The sequence below is a fragment of the Mustela nivalis genome (genome assembly GCF_964662115.1).
Source record: "Mustela nivalis genome assembly, chromosome: 3".
NCBI classification, from domain to species: Eukaryota; Metazoa; Chordata; class Mammalia; order Carnivora; family Mustelidae; genus Mustela; species Mustela nivalis.
The window spans coordinates 152036390-152055120 of NC_139022.1; the positions used below are offsets into that span (position 1 = coordinate 152036390).

At 43.7% G+C, this 18731-nt stretch overlaps 1 protein-coding gene across 1 annotated transcript in view; it reads right to left on the minus strand.

Moving 5' to 3' along the window:
* The window catches only part of SLC1A3 (solute carrier family 1 member 3), a 74883-nt gene extending 58186 nt beyond the window's left edge, over nucleotides 1–16697 (minus strand). The window contains exons 1-2 of the mRNA XM_082724333.1: nucleotides 16554–16697; nucleotides 14687–14958 (exon numbers count right to left, since the gene is read on the minus strand). Coding sequence (XP_082580459.1) covers nucleotides 14687–14867 — 181 coding nt within the window. The 5' untranslated portion in view covers nucleotides 14868–14958; nucleotides 16554–16697. The remainder of the gene's footprint in view (nucleotides 1–14686; nucleotides 14959–16553) is intronic.
* Between the last annotated feature and the right edge of the window lie 2034 nt (nucleotides 16698–18731).

The window sequence follows — 18731 nt, forward strand, 5'->3', positions numbered from 1 at the left end:
ACTACCTCACAGAATCACTGAGGCTAGGATGAGTATTACCCACGCCTCACAGACAAAGAACTGGAGTCACTGAGAGGGTCAACTGCCAACCTCACCCACTGGAACAGGGTGGGGTCTCGATCCATGCAGAGAGCGGTCCAGCTGCCTCCCCATTGCCAGGTGAATGGCTGAGGTGGGCTTCACGCCCAGGCTGTCCAGCTCCAGAGCCCGGACTCTCACCCACTATGTTGTACTCCTCACCTCTCAACAGTCATGGTACTAACTTAAAGCGCCTAAGTTTAGGACACACTATCGTGCCTCCCTTTTTGTTCCATTTTGAATTAGTTTAACTAATAACAGGGCCTGAGGTGAGCAAAGGTTTTGTGGGTGTTACTTAATGAAGTCAACATCCAGCTTTTTTCACTTCATTTGTTGAGTAAATAAACAAAAGACATTTTTGTTTTCTGGCTTTTGCTCTACCAGACATGAGAGGTGAAGCCCTGGTGGTAAGGTCAGCCGGCCGTCAGCGTCCTATCAAGAGGAGCAACCACTTTGAAGGTGAAGACTGGTTTTGCGGGGGGGGGGTGGGGGTAAGCAGTTCAGGTTCCTGATGACACAGCCCAGCGATGAAACAAGTCTTCCAGAAACATCCTCACATCCTGGTGCTCAGACTTCTCAAAGCCCTCTACTCTCTGCCCTTCCCACGAACTAGAGGTCCCAGGGTGGGGGTGGCCTTCCTCACTGTGGTGAAGCTGCTCTCACGGCCTCTGCAGAGCAGAGGACTCTGCACGTCCTTGAAGTGCATTGATTGAGGTTCCCAGAGCTAATAAAAACCTTGATGGCCCGATCTTTAATGCAAAAGAACAGATCCTTTAGTATTGATTACTCTGCAAAAGTGACGAGAAAAATCAGAATAGCCTCCCCACAGGCTTAGTTAGAGCTGAAGTCAACTTTGCAGTTTGCATCTTGTGGCATTATGTAACACACAGATGTCACGATTCCACGCGGACTGCTCATTCTCAGTCAACAGTCTTCTCTCATTCCTGTTTTGGTATTTTATCATATTTTTGGAATCTAGGAAATATCATAACTGGAACATTGAGGGTGATCAAAATGAACCGTGCTGGTTGACTGCGATAAACAAAGATGCATTTTTGTTTAAAGATGTTCTCCTAATACAAAAAAAAAACCTCAAGAAGGGAGTCCTTCAGGGGTTCGATGTTTTCCCTAGAGAGTCTGCACAACAAACACTTCTTTGGAAGATTAAATATCACTTCGCTTTTCTAAACTAAGACACCAAGTATACACTAGAGCCTCAGAAAGAACATACCACTGCAGGCTTCCTTTTGAAAGCCAGACACACAACAGCAAGTCAAAAGCTAAAGACGTCTTTAAAGAATTTGGCCCATATTTAATCTGATAAAATGAATGAAAATATGAAGAAGCCAGAAAATATGTAAGAGCAGAAAAAAATGAGACATAATTTGAAATAAAATTTGGACCAATTTAACTTTTAACTTTTGATAAATGTTGGAGTTCAAAATAGTGAAATTTTACTCAAGTTCCCCTACCGTATTTCCAAACTGTCACGAACAGATTGGCAAGAAATCGAAACAATTCCTTCTAGAATTACTGCTCACCATACAAAATTCTCCAGAAGAAGACTAGTTGCCCCCAAAAAACTCAGATCCAAAGGGAATCTAAAAGTAACAGTGGCACTGATCTTGAGAGGAAGACTTCGCATTTTGGGGCCGCCCTATGAAAACTACGAAATGTCCACCTGGGGTGAGCCAACTCGCGCTTCTAACATTGATCTGCAAACCAGTCAGCGGGCATTCAGGCTCCTACCCAGAATAAGCTCGGCCTGCTGATCTTTAGCCACAAAGGGTACCATGCTGTCCACTCGTATGCAAGATGGCTCAAGGAAAACCATGATTTCAACATTTCTGTTGATAGTGCACACTGGTTTCATGCGACAAAATATTACTATTTCCCGGGTAGGATCTTTTCATTATGTAGCAACAATAACAACAACAACAAAAGCACAGGACTGAATCCTCCACCTTGCCAGGTTCTATTGGTTAGAAGCAAGTCACAGGTCCCACCCACGCGCAACAGGTGGGCTGCCCTGGGCGGTTGGGGGCTGTCCAACAGGTAGAGGTCTTTCAGTCTCTTTGTCAAGCTGCTTCTGGTGTGGTGTAGACACATGTATAGAGAAGATGCTCTGTGGTTGTCTGGCGAATGAATGATCTTGGGATTGTAGTCCTAACACTGCCTTTAACTCTTCATGTGATCTTTCCTAGGCTTCATTTCTGCACCCCCCGCCCCAATTTATAAAGGAAGAATGCTCCAAGATTCAAACATCATACTCCTTCTTGTCCCGGCCTATTACATAGCCTTCCAACTCATCTCCCTGCTTCCACTGCCGTCCTAGAGCAAATACCCCCACCCCCAGCCCCATACAAAACCCAAGTATTTCAAAACCCAAGTCAGAGCATTGTTTCTCTCTGTCCGCTCATGGCTCCCTACATCACATGGGGTAAAAGCCCAAAGCCATGTGATGGCTGCCCCCAGCCTGCTTCCCCAGCTTTACCATATTCAGAACTCTCTCCTTCCCCGCCCTGTTTCAACCTTTGCCTCCTCATGGTTGCTCCCCATCAGACACGATCCTGCTTTATGAGCCTGGTACTGGCTCTGCTAGCTGCTGGGGACACTCTTTGAAGAAGTTCCCAGGTTTACTTCCAGACGTCGTTCCAGTGTCCTCTTACTGCCACTCACCCTGAACTTTCTTCTCGCTCTGGTGACTTTGTTTGAGGAGGTCTTATCACCTTCCAAAACACAATATAATTTTCTAATTTTGTGTGCTTGCTTTCTCTTGTCTCAGCCTCCTCAAAGGTAAGTTCCAAGAGATCCAGGTTTTTCTTTCCTGAGGTATTTGTTTTTGTTCACCGACATATTTTAAGCCCCTGAAAAAGTGTCTGACACATAGTAGGTGCTCAGTATACTGCTGATGAGCAGACAGCGTGGCTCCGTTCTCTTTCAGATGCCGGAGCCTACAGTGCTGGCCCCATCCAACACCAGCCCCCCCACCCCGCTCCTGCCTCGCAGCTGCGCGCATTTACCTTTACGGAACGGAGGAGTTTGGAGGAATCCTGTAGCTCCTGCTTCACAGTAAATCCCGTTCCCCACCGTGCTCTGTGAGCCCAGTAGCCCACCTGCAGGAACCCCCCTTTCTCCAATCCGTGATTTCTTTCTCATGATTTGTGAAACTGGGTCTCAATCCAGTTTTTATGAGAACCACGATTTCTCTATTGCATAGGTTTTTAGATTGACAAAGGAGGACTGAAAGCTCCTGATTCCTGCTTCTCCCACAAGTCTTGTTTTTGTTTTTGTTTTAAATATGAAGGAGAGCAGCTGTGAGGCTATAGAAAGATCATGGACTGAGATTTCAGAGATGAGGCTCTGGGTCTGACGCCGCCAGCAACTGATGCTGGTAGGTACCTGCCTTTAAGGACTGAATCGTCATATCAAACCTGCAGGATTTAATACCACCCTCTCACAGAGGAGGAGGCTGAACTCTTGAAAGAGGAAGCCGCTTGGTCTAGACGACAGGGCCAGTGCCTGATGTTGGCAGAATGGGGTTGCAAACCGAGGTCTGTCCATTTCCACAGCCCACCTCTTCAAATCATGTCATCTCCTTGGAGCTCTTTTGTGGTTTTTTTTTGGGTCCACAAAATGGGAAGCATAGATCAGAATAGGCAGTATCTAAAATCCTCTTGAACTTCAATATTCTTGGTGAAAGGTTTTGAGTTTAAAAGAACCATATATATACATCTATCTATCTATCTATCTATCTATCTATATACAATATAAAATAAATCTTAGCTGTTTTATTATGAATCTTGTTTCTTCTCATGAATTTTAAGGTCCTTGATAAGGCATAGAAAGGCATTGTTTAATACGTCAAAAAGTGCTTTGTCAACTTGGCCGTCACAGTTAGCATGGCAGTTAGGCAATAATGATTCGAGGAATCATATAGAAGTTTCTATTTTAGATCTTGGCTAGCTTGTAGTCCAAGCTGGAGCAGTCATGAGTCTGTCTCATGCAAGCTCTTTGAAGCCGGTGACATAAAATTCCTTTACTTTATTTTTACAAGAAGCGCAAGGGCGTAATGGTGAATTTACCTGCCCAAGGGGTCTGCTGCTCCCGGTCTTTGATTTCACCCCAAACTTCCAGGCATTTCCTGGAGAGAAGCTACTCTGTGGGAGGCAACCTTTCAACCCTCCCCCACTCCCCTGTTCCCACATCCTTCAGCGATTTGGGCCGGGCTTGGCTCATTCTTTTGTGCTTTGGTATTTCCTGTTGGTGGAGGTGGGAAATACCTGCTCCAGCCTTGTTCTACCAGTGGTGCCCAGAGGAACCAGCCCTGGGTTACTGATGCAGACGCATCCACATGGCAAGCAACTCGGAGAAGACAACGCTGTCAGAAGAGCCCCAGGAGTTCTGAAAGCCTGTGGCTTTCTCCCTAAAATGGCACTAACACAGGCTATGTGAAATGGCATTTAAATTTGCAGATAATCTTGCAGTTCTTTTTAATGTCCAATCCATTGTCATTTAAAAATTATTCTACTAAGATCATTAGCATCTGTTGCATTCCTTTCTGGTAAAAAATAAAATGGTGTTATGAGTGAGTAGAAACTGTAAATGTGGTTACAATTCTGGGGATGTATCCCACAGATATACTTTACCTGGGGAAAATAACTTTTGTACAGGATTACTCATTGTACCATTTAACAAATATATCTAAGGTTGGAAACAATCTAAGTGCTCGTCAATTGGGAATTGCTTAAAGAGATGATGGTACACCTATCTAACACACCCCCAAGAGAGAGAGACGAGGCTCTTTATGTGCAAATAAGGCACCATGTCCAAGGTGTATTGTATAGTTAAAAAAGGAAGGTGTAGGGGCGCCTGGGTGGCTCAGCGGGTTAAGCCTCTGCCTTCGGCTCAGGTCATGATCTCAGGGTCCTGAGACTGAGCCCTGCATCTGGGCTCTCTGCTCGGCAGGGAGCCTGCTTCCCCCTCTCTCTCTGCCTGGTTCTCTGCCTGCTTGTGAACTCTCCGTCCAAAAAAAAGCAAGATGTAAAGCAGGCTATATACATTATGCCAGCATTTGTATACAAAAGGAAAAAAGGGACAGATACGTACTCATTTTTATACTCATAAAATAATTCTAAAGGCACACGAGAAACTGATAACAAGGTTTTTATATCCTTTTGAACTTTTTATTTTGGGCAATGTAAATATATTTCATAAATAAAATGACAAAATAAATAAGCAAAAAAATTGGCTTGCTTAAAAAAAAAATCTGACTGAATTCAGGCTGTTTGCCTGGCTCCATCTGAGGACCATGTGACTCTTGATCTCCGGGTCATGAGTTTGAGCCCCACGTTGGGTGTAGAGATTAGTTAAATAAATGAAAAGGAAACTTGACCAAAAAAAATTTGACTGAATTCCAATCTACATTATTTCAGCTAGATGGTTGGATCTTTCTAAAAAAAGTCCCTTTGGGTCTGGGTCAGTTTCTCCTCAACCTCGCTTTGATTTGCTTTAACAATGAGTTTACTTAATTAGGGCCATGGAGAGGAAAGTCACTAGCTGTGCTCGGATTTCTAGTGAGTGGATCACTTTCTGACCAAACAGTTCTCTTTTTTCTGGAGACAAGGAAGCGAATCTGAAAAAACTTTGCACTCAATCATCATAGGATTACGTCGGCTTCCACGCATTAGCCCTTGCAGTAACAACGCACCAAAGCTGCAAATTCACCTTGTAAACCACTAGGCAAAGGTAACATGCTCTTTCATCATCCATCCTACTGTGCAAAGCACTGCAATGGCAAAACTGACAAAAGCCCTGGGAAGTCTATGGGATCTCAGCTTTTTTTTTTTTTTTTTTAAAGATTTTATTTACTTATTTGTCAGAAAGAGAGAAAGTGAAAGAAAGAGGCTGTATAAGCAGGGGGAGTGGCAGGCAGAGGCAGAAGCAGACCCCCGTGGAGCAGGAAACCGGATGTGGGACTCCATCCCAGGACCCTAGGATCATGACCTGAGTTGAAGGCGGATCCTTAACTGACTGAGCCACCCAAGTGGCCCCGGAATCTCAGCTTTTTTATATGGCTATTTCATTTGCCTTAAAAAAAGCAAATCCAAGAGGACAAAAAGAAAGAAAGAAAGAAGACAGCTGTGGTTATAGGCAGTCTGTTAAAAGACTCACAAGTTCCTTCTCCATCCGTCTTTCACCAATCACATTCAACAACAAGTTGAAGGCAGCGGCAAGCACATGGATCGCTGGGGTTTGGCCTTACTTGCTTTAAAGATGAAATTTCCAGGGATGCATTTGTCTCAAAGGATGAGAAGGGCAGCGATTGTCCGTCTCTCATTAGGGACAAATGAGCTTCATCTTACAAGATTCTGAATGGAAAGTCTCTCACTAATAGCCCATTGTTTTCTCTCTGGGAAGCAGAAGCGGGCTGTGGCCTGGAATCATTGTTGGAGAACTGGAGAAGTCTCTTTGGGGTACCAGAAGAATGGAGGTGCCCTTTCTGGAGACGGGGGACTCAGTCTTGAAATTCAAAACTTAAGGGTGCCTGTTAACTTGCTGCTCCTCCATTTACTTTTGAATCTTTGATAGGATAGAATCTTTGATAGAGAAAAAGGAGTACTTTCCCACTCTTGTCTTAATTCATCCAGGGAATATCCTCCTTTATCTGGTTTTGGGGATTTTATTCTCCTCTTTTTGGCTTCAAAACCACTTGAGGACCTCTCTCGACTGGGCATAGTGATGGGTATATTCTTGGGTTAGGGAGTAAGCGCTGGGCAACTTTGTTAGCACGGAAGCTGGACCCAAATTCTTCATTTTTATACTGGGCGAACACAATGTCTAAACTTCTGTGCCCTCGGTGTTGTGTTTCCTCATCTCACAGCAATGAGCCATCTCTCACCTGCCAGACCAAACAGCTGAAGAATGGTAGCACCCAGTGTTCCATAAATAGCAAGTGTTCCAACGCCTGGAATGCACGGCTAGGAGAGGATGGGGCTTCAATTTCAGTTGCCTTTTCCAGGAAGCATAGGCTCTTTCCTGCCTTGTTGGCTCTATAGCAAAAACAGAGGCTCGCAGCTTTTCTCCTCTGATTTATGAGGGATGGGCAGAAGACTGCCGGGGAGAGGTGCCTTTGGCAGGGGCATGCCTCATCTGTGGGCTCCCACGCTGGTTACCCCACCCAGAGTGCAGGAACACGACGGTCCTCAAGAATTTAACGGGAGAGAAGGTGGCTGCTTGTGCATGGGACAGACTGACTAGACGAGTCAGAAGATCAAGGTTTAGGATAAAGTTCCCTGCAATCGTACAGCGTCAAGGAGTGGAAAGAAAACATGGGTGTGTTGGACTCCATACGTTCTGCTTTAGAGGAAGGCAAATCAGACTTTAAATGATAGAATTTTGGAGTTGGAAGCAGACATTAGTTGAAACATGAGTTGCTGACGAGGAAGTCTGTGGCCCGCAGGTTTGTCCGGAATCATAAAGTGAGTGAGTTGATGGCAGAGATGGGTCGATAATCAGGACCTTCAGACTCTCGGTGCTTTCTCGCGGGCATTCCGGACAACAGCGGCCACTGCTAGGGAGGACTGACTGGCCCTGGACTTGCTCTGCTAGACAGTGCACAGGGCAAACTCTTTGTAAACTGGAGCACCCTCAACGATGCAAGGTTTTATTACTGCAGGTAAGTGTTCCAAACACACCTACTTATTGGATAAACTACTTAAAAGAGAAACAAACTTGAAGTTCCCTGTTTGGTTTGCTCCTCATCTGAACGAACAGGAAGAAAACAGCAAAGTAAAATCCAGAGATAATCTTTGAGTGACATCAAGTCCTCTACCCCTGTACCAATTCTCTTAGGAACGAGCAGCACTCCTCCCAGATTTCCAGAACCTCTCGACTAGCCTGTCCCAACTCTGGCAGGGGTGGCAGGTAATGGGCAGTAGACCCCAAAACACTGGAGAAAAGGGAGAAACCAGGGAGGTGGGGAACTATCAGATTGGTCCCAAGTGGTAGGAACAAAAATTGTGTACTTAAAAAAAAAAAAATTATTGAAAACATTTTCTCAGCAGCTCTCCTAGCCAGAGGGAAGGGTCTACTGTCCCACACGCCCTCCATTGAGCAGCCAGTATTGTGATGAGCACTGCCCCTGGGGGATTACTTTCTGCTTGGCTCAGGAGGCCAGGTGGGTGAGGGACAGATAATGACAGTATCACTTACTACAGCCTTTCATCTCAGCCTTTCAAAGCCCTTTACAACCACTAAATCTCTTCCAACAAGTCTTCTTGGCCCTCTTCTCTAGCCAAGGAAATAGAAGCCACTTCTCCTAGACCTCAACCAGGGGGCCATCTTCTCCCCTTGCTGGCCTGTCTTCCCCACCCCGTTGGCTCTCAGGTCTCTAGCAGACTGCAACGTCAAATCAGTGTGTATGTTCACCTGGTGTCCCAGCGAAGATGCAAGCAAAAGATGAGGGGTCTATAGTTTCTATGGATATTCCACCTGCCCAGCCCTCAAGGAAATTATTAAAGGTTACATGGTTGTAAGTGGTGGGACTGGAATATAAATCTTGGCAGAGAGGTGTTACAGTTATTCTATTTTACATGGAAGGAGGCTCAGTTCCACAACTGAGGACATAAACCTAAACTGTCAGACTCCAGATCCCACAGCTCTGATCCACTCCCTGACACCGTCCTGGACGACACCCCCACGACAGGAGGCAGCTCCCTGAAACGCTATTTGAGAATGAAATTGAGGGCCAGGATCCACGTGGGCCGTGAGCACATGTCAGGTATTTATTATTGCTGTCCCTGACCATTTTTTTTTTCCGTATTTCTCCTCCCTGGTGGAGAAAACAACGCAGAAGAAAATCACTAGTCCCTACACTCTACCTTGGTGTCCCTTCTCCAGAGCAGGGCATGGTGGATCCACGGCTTCTCAGTTCATGAGGCCCACATGGGGGCCACATGGGGCCCGCACTCTTAACTCTGGCCATCGGCCCCTTTGGTCCCATTTCGCATCATTTCAGGGCGGCCGCTGATGGCTAACCACATCACTAAAGCTGTCTGACTGAACTAACTGACTTGGCTAGATAATGTGTATGTGTGCAAGGCACACAGTACCATTATGGCATTTCTGGGAGATTCACAGAGAAGGGCCCTGGAGTTAACAGGGTTCTGAGAAGAGTCTCACTTACAGAGTAGCTTAAGCAGGAGCACAACCTGCTTCACAATCATCATTCGTTTAAAACTCAAAGACAGAACCTACTAGAAGACAGACCCTGGTTCAGTCTCCATATCAAAATTACCTCCAAAATTTCCCTGCAGAGCGAGCCTGTTGAACTCTACCTCTGCTGGGGCATTCGCATCTTAAAATCAACACGTCACCCTTCCCATTCTTGCCACAGTCTTCTTCCTGTATTCTACCCCCACTGGTAGCACTGGCACCCGCAGTCACCAAGTCAGAAACGGGAGCAGAGGCTTGCTGTCCCGCTCTTTCGCTAATGCTCGGGAGCAGGCCGCCACCGAACGCAGGGCTGCCTCGGGCACTGCGGTCCCAATGTCACCCAATGTCACCCCTCCTTTCCCTCACTCTTGTCCTTGGGTCAGAACACACCCTTAGCTAACTGATGTCGTAGGAAGGGACATGTCCCGAGGGCAGGGACCAGCTCTGGGAAGAGTGGATAAGAGTCTAAACGGAGGACCACAATTGGTCGATTTGAGTCCCAGTCAATATGCATCAGTAGTAGGAGAAGTTTCTGAGCCGCTTCCTTATCTGAGACAGAATAAGAATACCTCCCTCCCTGGCTTGTTCTGAGAATTAAACTGAGCTCCTGTGTGAACAATACTTACAACAGTGCTTGGCACACGGTGCAAGGGTCTGCGATGCCTATAATAGGTGTAATGGTAGATGAGGAGACCGAGGCTCAGAGCAGCTCAACACCTGCTCTAGGATCATACGGCTATTAAATAGTACAGCTGGCATATCTTTCATCAAAAGCCACACCCACACTCTTTCCCACCACAGGATACATCTAGGACCCATGTGTTTCTTTCTTTCTTTCTTTTTTTTTTTTTTTTTTTAAGATTTTATTCATTTATTTGAAATAGAGAGTGAGAGAGAGAGCATGAGTTGGGGGGCAGGTGGAGAGGAGAGAGAGAAGCAGGCACCCTGCTGAGCAACCATCTCAGGACCTTGGGACCAGGACCCGAGCCAAAGGCAGATGCTTAACTGGTTGAGCCACCCAGGTGCCCACCCCCCGACATGGGTGTTAATAAGAAAGCAGAACCTCTAAAGCATCAACACAAAAACCATATATTACATGGAACAATATGGATAATATGATCTCACTTAAAAAATGTTTAGAGATTTAAAAATTTAAATTTTTTTTTAAAGATTTTTTCTTTATTTATCTGACAGAGATCACAAGTAGGCAGAGAGGCAGGCAGAGAGAGAGGAGGAAGCAGGCTCCCTGCAGCGCAGAGAGCCCGATGTGGAGCTCGATCCCAGGACCCTGGGATCATGACCTGAGCCGAAGGCAGAGGCTTAACCCACTGAGCCACCCAGGTGCCCCCCAAATTTAAATTTTTAAATTTAAATTTTGAAACTCCCTGTTACTACCTCTGAACCTTGTCCATTCCTTTGTCATCTCATTTTATCCATCTCTCCTACTAAAAGACCTAAGGGCAGAGACTCTCCAAGGCATAGCATAGGCCAGATACCCAATATTCAGTATTTGTTAAATTGCTGAATAGCCCTGAATCTTTAAACAAAACCACACATTTATTTAGCAGACAAAAGATAAGAGTATACAATACACAAATGTGGCAAAAGCATTCAAATCATACAAGCACTTATTTAGAGGAAAGTAATATTCCTTCTATTCCATTACCAAACACCCAGCTCCCACATCCCAGAGGCAGCCACATGGCCGGTTTCTTGTATATTCTTCAGCGATATCACTGACGTCACTGAATTCTAGTGCAACTGACATTCATTGCTGAAGAGTATTAGGGAATGGTGGGAAATGCTTTATACACATTGAGTCAGTATGTTTTCTTTTCTGAAAAATCACCAATTTTTCTCCAACCCATATAAAGGACAACCCAAACGAAAAAGGTGTGTGTGTGTGTGTGTGTGTGTGTGTGTCTGTGTGTGTGTGTGTGAGAGAGAGAGAGAGAGAGAGAGAGAGACAAACCACAGAGAAAGGTGCTAGTTTCTGTGTTCGGGAATTCCCTCAAGTAAAACCACCCTCCAAGTCTATGCGATGCTGTTTAATTTCCTTCCCCTTGCAGCTGGTCTTATGACCCATTTCTGCAAAAATTTTTAGCCTGAGATTTCATTTTTTACTGTGCTATTCATTCCCTGGACATGGAAAGATGGGCATTCTGTGTGACTTGAGCACAACAAAGGACTTTCCCTTTTTTTTAGTGAGGTGTCTGAAGCCACTCTCATCCCACTTACCACAGTATGAAATGAGAAAGTGCTTCCTGGAGAGAGAAAGATAGTAACCACTCTCGTCAGTGTGGTTTTTGTCAGACAGATGTCTGCAACAGCCCTAGGAGACACTTTATCTAATGCTTTAATAATGAACCCTCTTAAAGGGACTTAGCACTTGGCAATGCCTTCTCTTAGGTTGCTAATTTGTGCCCTGTTACGTTGCTCTGTAAGAGCATGGCACATTCAGACTTTGACATCACTTAGAAATGACATTAGACAGTAGGTCTTTTTTTTTTTTTTTAATTAAAAATGATTCAAACCTAAGAATTTGGTTCTTCTCATCTCCTCTTTGGGGAAAATAACTTTTCTTCTTCCTTGCTAGCATCTACCCAGTTTTTTTCCTATTGCTGCAGCAAACAGATTACAGAGTTGAAGTCCAGACATGTTCTTTTTATTCTTTTAGGGCTGATGTAGACATGGTACCCAGGGATAAGCTAAATGGTGCCTTTGTTTCCACTGGGCCCTCAATGGAAGACACACCAAGAGATAACCGAAGGAGTCTTCCTTCTTTCCTTAGTCTGTTTGCTACTAAGTTGTCTATTTGCCTTTCCAAGTCTTTGGTGTAGACTCAGTGGTCTCTCTGACTGTCAATGAGCTCTTTTTATGTGCTTCTTTGTTTATGCCTTCTTGTTACTTCTACCTCTTCAGTTTCCATTAGTAAAGCCAACCATGAGGACATCCTGCCAAGTTATCTACCCTGGCCCAGCCAACTCATTGCGGTTCTCACAAATGTTAGGTCCTCACTGGGCTAGGAAAGGATCCCAGAACTCATAGAGAAAATGGACTATTAAATCCTGGCATTATCTTCCTACTATTAGAGATTTGTCTTTGTAATCGCTTAGGAAATTGCTTCTCCACCAATCTGCCTCCCATGTGCGGGTTTTATTACTTTCCCTTCCTCTATTCTTTAACTGAAACATTCCTGTTCTAGAAATCGAACTCTTGTGTTTAGAACGCCGTTTTGAACAAGTGTTTCTGCATCTTTTCCGAACATACTTCAGTTTCGCTGAGCTCTGTTATGAAGGGTGTAGGATTGCAGGATAAATGAGTATTTGTTCAATGAACGGGAGGGATGCGGCTTAATCATGTATAGGAGAATTATAAGTTTTCTGCGGATTTAACTGGATAAATCATATAATATAGTAAATGACAATGGTATGGGAATGCATCTAGCATTGTTTGCTAATTGGCCTCTAAGAAGACTTCCCAACGTTTCTCTTCCGGCATCTCTCACAAAACACCAACTAGTTCACAGAACAGGAAGACAGGATGGCTGGCCTGGATAGCCTGAGCCTGACTTTCAGCTCTAGCATTTACTATCTGCATGACTATGGGCAAGTTGCTTGATCTCTCCAGGCTCATTATTCTCATCTATAAAACAAAGACCATACTAATCATACCCACCTGCTCACTCACAGACTTGTTTGAGGATTAAGTAAGCTAAAACAGGCAAAACACCTAGAAAGTGGTTGGAATAATATATAAACATTTGCTATTATTATTTGGCAGCTACTGTTTGGCTTGATGACTATCATTCAACCATTTAACATTTATCATTCAACCATTAACCATTTAACTTCCAAGACAATGACACCGGGCTGAAATACTTTCCCCAGGAATGTGCTTAAATCTGGGAATCTGGGGCACCTGGATGGCTCAGTCGGTTAAACATCTGCCTTTGGCTTAGGTCATGATCCCAGGGTCCTGGGATAGGGCCTTGAGTCTGCGCTTTCTGCTCAGTGGGGAGCCTGCTTCTCCCTCTGCTCCTCTCCCCGCTTGTGCTCTCTCTCTCTCAAATAAATATATAAAATCTTAAAATAAAACAATACAAAACAAAACCCACAACAAACCTGGGAACCTACTAAAGCAAGCCATTGCTTCCCTGAGTCAATCAGGACCTTTTCTCTTTGAACATCTCCAAAATTAGTTGAACGGTCATTAATCCCCAACAATTACTAAAAGGAGCCAAAGAAGCTGAAATGGAATATATCTAAAGTCTTGTGACAAACTATTCTTCTGTTGTCTTCCTAATTTTGGGGATAAAGTTCTACTTATTTTTACATGCTACGAAACTTTCTTAGTTTTTATTGTCATTACCTCTTTATATTTGATGGAGATCTTGGCAAACTCCAAGGTAGAGATTAAAACTGTACACAATCCCCCTTTCCCCTTTTGGGCCACATAGTAGAAATTTATGTTAGATAGTTTTTACAACAATGGCATTGGTTTATGTATTTACCAGCCTAGGGATTTCTATATTGGTTCAGTCAAAGAGTCCAAGTAAGTTGTTTCTTCAGCTTTATCTTAGGATCGATGCCACCATAAGCAATAAGTGATAATTTCAGATATCAATAAGTCAAACAGAACAATGTTTTATTAGTACAGACTGCTGTCAACAATGCTATATTTGTGAGAGGCTGAAAAGTTTCAGAAAAGGGATGGCTATTTATGGCAAGATACGAATGAAAACGATCTGGGTCAAGACTTTTCTCAATTTACTCTTTCCAGTCACTGGATGGGGGAGTGCAAACACGGAAGGGACTCAGCCTCTACCTCTAGGCACAATACTCAGCTTCAAGTCAGCACCAGTTAGAAGAGAATTACTGTTAGGAACCCGTACCTCATTTTGGGTGTACTAATTGTATAAATTAGTTTGAAACTAATTTTAAACTAATGAAACTAATGTGAAACTAAACTAAACTAAACTAATGTGAAAGTGACATCATAGAATGATTACATTGTGGCCAAATCTAGCATGCCTGCTTGTTTTGTTATTTAACTGCTCAGGCCTAATGATTAAATTATCACTCTTTCATCCTTACATGAGATGGGAAAACATTTGTTTCCCTTCTCCACACAATCGATTGATTTGCATAATGCCTAATGATGCTTCTTTCAGATTCCCATGTGTTTACCATACATTGCTCCAAACATGCCAACAGACTGTCATTTAATGGGAGAAAAAAAAAAAAAGTCTTCCAGTTCAGACGCAAGCCTGGACTATTATTTTGAATACCTACAATCAGTCCATCTGATAATATGCTCAGGTAGCCAGATGCCCCAGAGAACCGAGATCCTTTTCTTTTTTTTTTTTCTTGGTTGTTATCAAATAACTTACCCACAATGACTGCAGTGACAGTGAGCAGCACAAAAGCATTCCGAAATAGGTAACTTTTAACATCCTCCTTTGTGATGTTCTGCACTTTCCTTTTGGCCAAGAGTGTGCGCTTACGAACCCCTCGCTGGAAGCTCTCCATTCTGCCTCCCAGCCTGGGCTCTTCTCCATTGCTTTTAGTCATATTTTACTTCTCTAGGAGAGACTCTTCTTTACACTTCAGTGTTTCGGAATCACGCCCGGAAAGTCAGACCTCTTTGGTGTTAAGAACACAACTAGAACCAGAAGAGAAGAGACAAGAGTTACAGCCTGCAGGGTGAGAAATCAGTGTGGCCCCACACAGGGCAAGCTGATGGTACACTGCATCATCTAAGAGGAATCAAAGGCTAGAGAGAGCCACAATGCCAGGTTGCAGGGCTGGGATATGCATATTTCACTGGACCACGTGTGAGAAATATGTGTAAGTTCAGAATATACAAGCAATTAAACAAACAAACAAAAAGAAGATAGGAGAATTGTGTGTTCTATTAAAAAAAAAAATCAGCCCTTCCCATTCCAAGGAGGCTATAAAAGGGTTCATCAGATCCCTGAGTGTGACTGAGCGGTCCCCATCCCTCTTCTCCCCCCAAACTAGTCAAGTGCTTTTTGCACAATGTTCACCCTCAATAAGTGTCTAATTGAATTGAATGAACAGGAAGCACTCAATAATTACTTGATGGCTTGTGTCCTGTACATGGTAAAGGCATAACCAGGTCAATAAAATGAATGAGAATATTGATATTTCACCGTCAGAGCTTTCTGTTATATATAATAAAGTAACGCTTTTCCTCATTAAGGAAAAAACAGAATATATGCACAGGCCTTCAGAAATATATTTGACAATTTTACAGGGTCATTTTTAAATTGTTTTTCCCTGGAATAAGCAAAGATCACGGAGCCCATCTATGCATGATCTGAAATCGTCATTCATTTTCTTTTTTATTACAAGCAGAAAGTAGTATCTGTCTTTGTGGCAATCATATCTGCAGTCTCCTGAGGAAACCATCAGCGACTTCTGGGTATTTCAAAATTTAGGATTTCTACAACAGAGGAGATGAATCCAATTTTCATGCCAAACATTACAGCATGTGGTTACTAGTTTCTTTAAAGTGCTCCTAGGTTATTCAAATATATCTAAGTCCATCTCTCCTGGGTGGAAATCAGTTGTTTTGAAGAAATCAAAGGGTTCCTCCTGTTTCCTAAGATTTGTGATCCATAATCTTTCCCGTGATCAATCCGAGTAAAAATCAGTGGTGCCTGTGGCCGTGTGTCTAAGTCAACGCCAGCAGCCAGCGTGTGGGGCTGTGGGGCAGGTCACTGGGAAGCTCTAGCAGACTCCTCCGAAGCCTTTGGCAAATCCAAGTGTGGAAAAAAAGACTCGCCTGAACAGTTCTGACATTTTAACAAAATTGCAGGTTGGGGTCACTGATCATACGACCCGCAGCTTGCTTGAGATTTCACAGCAGATTAGAAGTTTAGGGAGAAGGGAAGGAGGGGTGGCCAGATTTTTTTTTTTTTTCCTCTTTTCACTCATCTCTGGTTCCCTTTCCAGTCATTTTTGAAGCAGACCAGCTCAGCCTTGATTTTTTTTTTTTTTCCTAGCTTTGGAACCACAATCTACCCCCAATCCGGCCCGAATGACTCAACCTCAAATTCGGAGGGGACACGGCACAGACATCACGCGCTCCTTACATTAAAGGACCAACGTGGACTTTATCTACCAAAATGGCTAGTTGCTGACTCTCGCTACTCCGCCTGCGAAAGGAAATGCACCGGCGGGGAAGCGCAGCGAGGAGCGAAGCCCGGCAGGAACGCGGGGCGTCAGACTTACCTTTCCTGGTTTTGTAGCGCGGAAGGGACCGCGGGCGGCAGTGACCCGGCGGATCCCGCAGCGGGTCCGGCGCAGCAGCGGGCGCCGGGAGCAGGGCAGACACGCGCTCTGGGGCTGCGAGTTACTATCAGCGCAACTTAAGAAAAGGGGAGGAGTCTGCGCCCGGGAGAGGGGGAGTGGGGAGAAGTGAAAACACCGCCGCGAAGGAGGGGAGCAAACCCGAGGCTTCTGGAATATTGATTAATTTTGGCTCACCAGAGGCATGCTTGCTGGCTTTGTTTTGCTTCTTAGACCACTTCACGCTTTGTCAGTTCACTTTCATTAGGAATGCAAAACCGGGAAGCATGGCAAAATAAAGCTCACACACGCTCAGAAAGCTGGAAGTCTTGATTAGAACGTTCCAAAGGAGACTTTGCTGAGACCACATGTAATTATCCCACATTAGTGCAGGTTTCCTCCTCTGAAGGAAGCATGGGAGTGTGTGCTCTTTTGCCTGGTTGTACAGCTAGTATAAAGAGCCCTTCTTTTTAGAATTGGGAGAAATAAATGACGTTTCTTGGGAAGACCCAGAGCTTGACAAGCATGGAGAGAGAGAAATGCTTACTACAACTCTGCAAACTTGCCTAAAGTTACTCAAAACACAAGATGAGGCATGTCCCTATGTTAGCAGTTTAAACTCTTCTTATAACAAATCTAATTTAGCTCCAGCTGCCTGAATTACAAAGTCTAGAAAGGCAAGAAAGGCACAGAGACCAGGATCTTTGCTGAGCTATAAAGTAAAAAGCATTTTAAGACCAGGAGCCTAAATGCACACTGGAAGTTTTGTGATTTCAAAAGATAAGTTGCTTTACAGATAGATGCTTCAGTATTAAAGGATGCTCAGTGTCTCCTCCCCACAAAGCACCCCTCCCCATTGGTTCTAGGAATTGAAAATTCTCATTGCACTTTTAGCCCACTTCTTAGAAAGGAAAATAGGTAGTGGAAATAGATTTTTAAAAATGAAAAAAAAAAAATGTTTTTTAAACCATGACTCAGCTCCAAAACTTAGAACTTGTTTAGCATGAAGCACAAAGTTTGAAACAAAAACCCATACCAAAAATTACAGCCAGAGTTCTGTATTCCTCATCATTAAATCTCGTATTCTCCATGCATGTGTCTGTCATCCGACAGGAAGGTGTGTTTTTTCCCCTCATTAGCAAACCCAGGGAGAGTCTAATGATAATGTCTCCTGTCAGCTTCAACCGTTTTGTGTATGCCCTTCCGAACTGGTTGGGAAGCACTGGCCAATCGCGTAAATGATTAAAAATTACAAATGAGCATCATTTGTTTAACAAATCATAACGACTTTTAAACTTGGCATAATTTTAAGGGTTTATTGAAAATATATAGTCTGGACAGTCCCAGCCCTCAGGGATCTCCCACTTCCTGTGATCTCCTAGGTCACTTAGCATCTGGGCCACATTGTTTAACACTTAATTACACCCTGTCTTCTGCTAATCCTGTCTTTTTAAAACCATTTTAAGCTTTGGCTTCTCAACTGAATTATAAGTTCTTTGAGGGCGAGAACCAGTCCTATGCCTCATATGTAGGAAACATTAAATAGCTCTTATAAATGGATGGCATAGTGTAACAGTATGAAACAAAATGCTTTTCAACCCTCTGTGTTAAAACAAAATTATTGGTTTTTATGGTGTGCTTCTGGCCTAGGTGCATGGAGCAGATGTTGTTTCTTAACACCATGAATACATTCAAAAGCACTTATTTACTGCCCTAAGTCCTATCTGAGCTATGGGTTTAAGACTAATTTGTCCATATTTCTTGTGGAAGTGACACGTATTTTAAGAGAGCTTAAGAGAGAAATCTTTAAATGATTTTAAATGGAGCTCCAAGCCAAGTGGCATTTCTGTTTTTAAATTCTGTTTGTTTGTTTTTTTTCATAGACAAGAAAAAGGACTAGAAAAAACACACTTTGGTTTGCGTAGAGATGAGAAGGCCCTACTGCCCCTTTCTTTTTTCCTTTTTTCTAATCCCTAAGGCTTGGTTAAAAACCATTTCATTATTTTAGTTTGCGCAGACATTATTGGAGTCTGGTGTCCCCTTGAGAAGGGAAGTAATTCACCACTGAAAGTTTTGTTGGCTGTAATAAAAATCTAATGACTAAATGAGATGCAAAGAGTT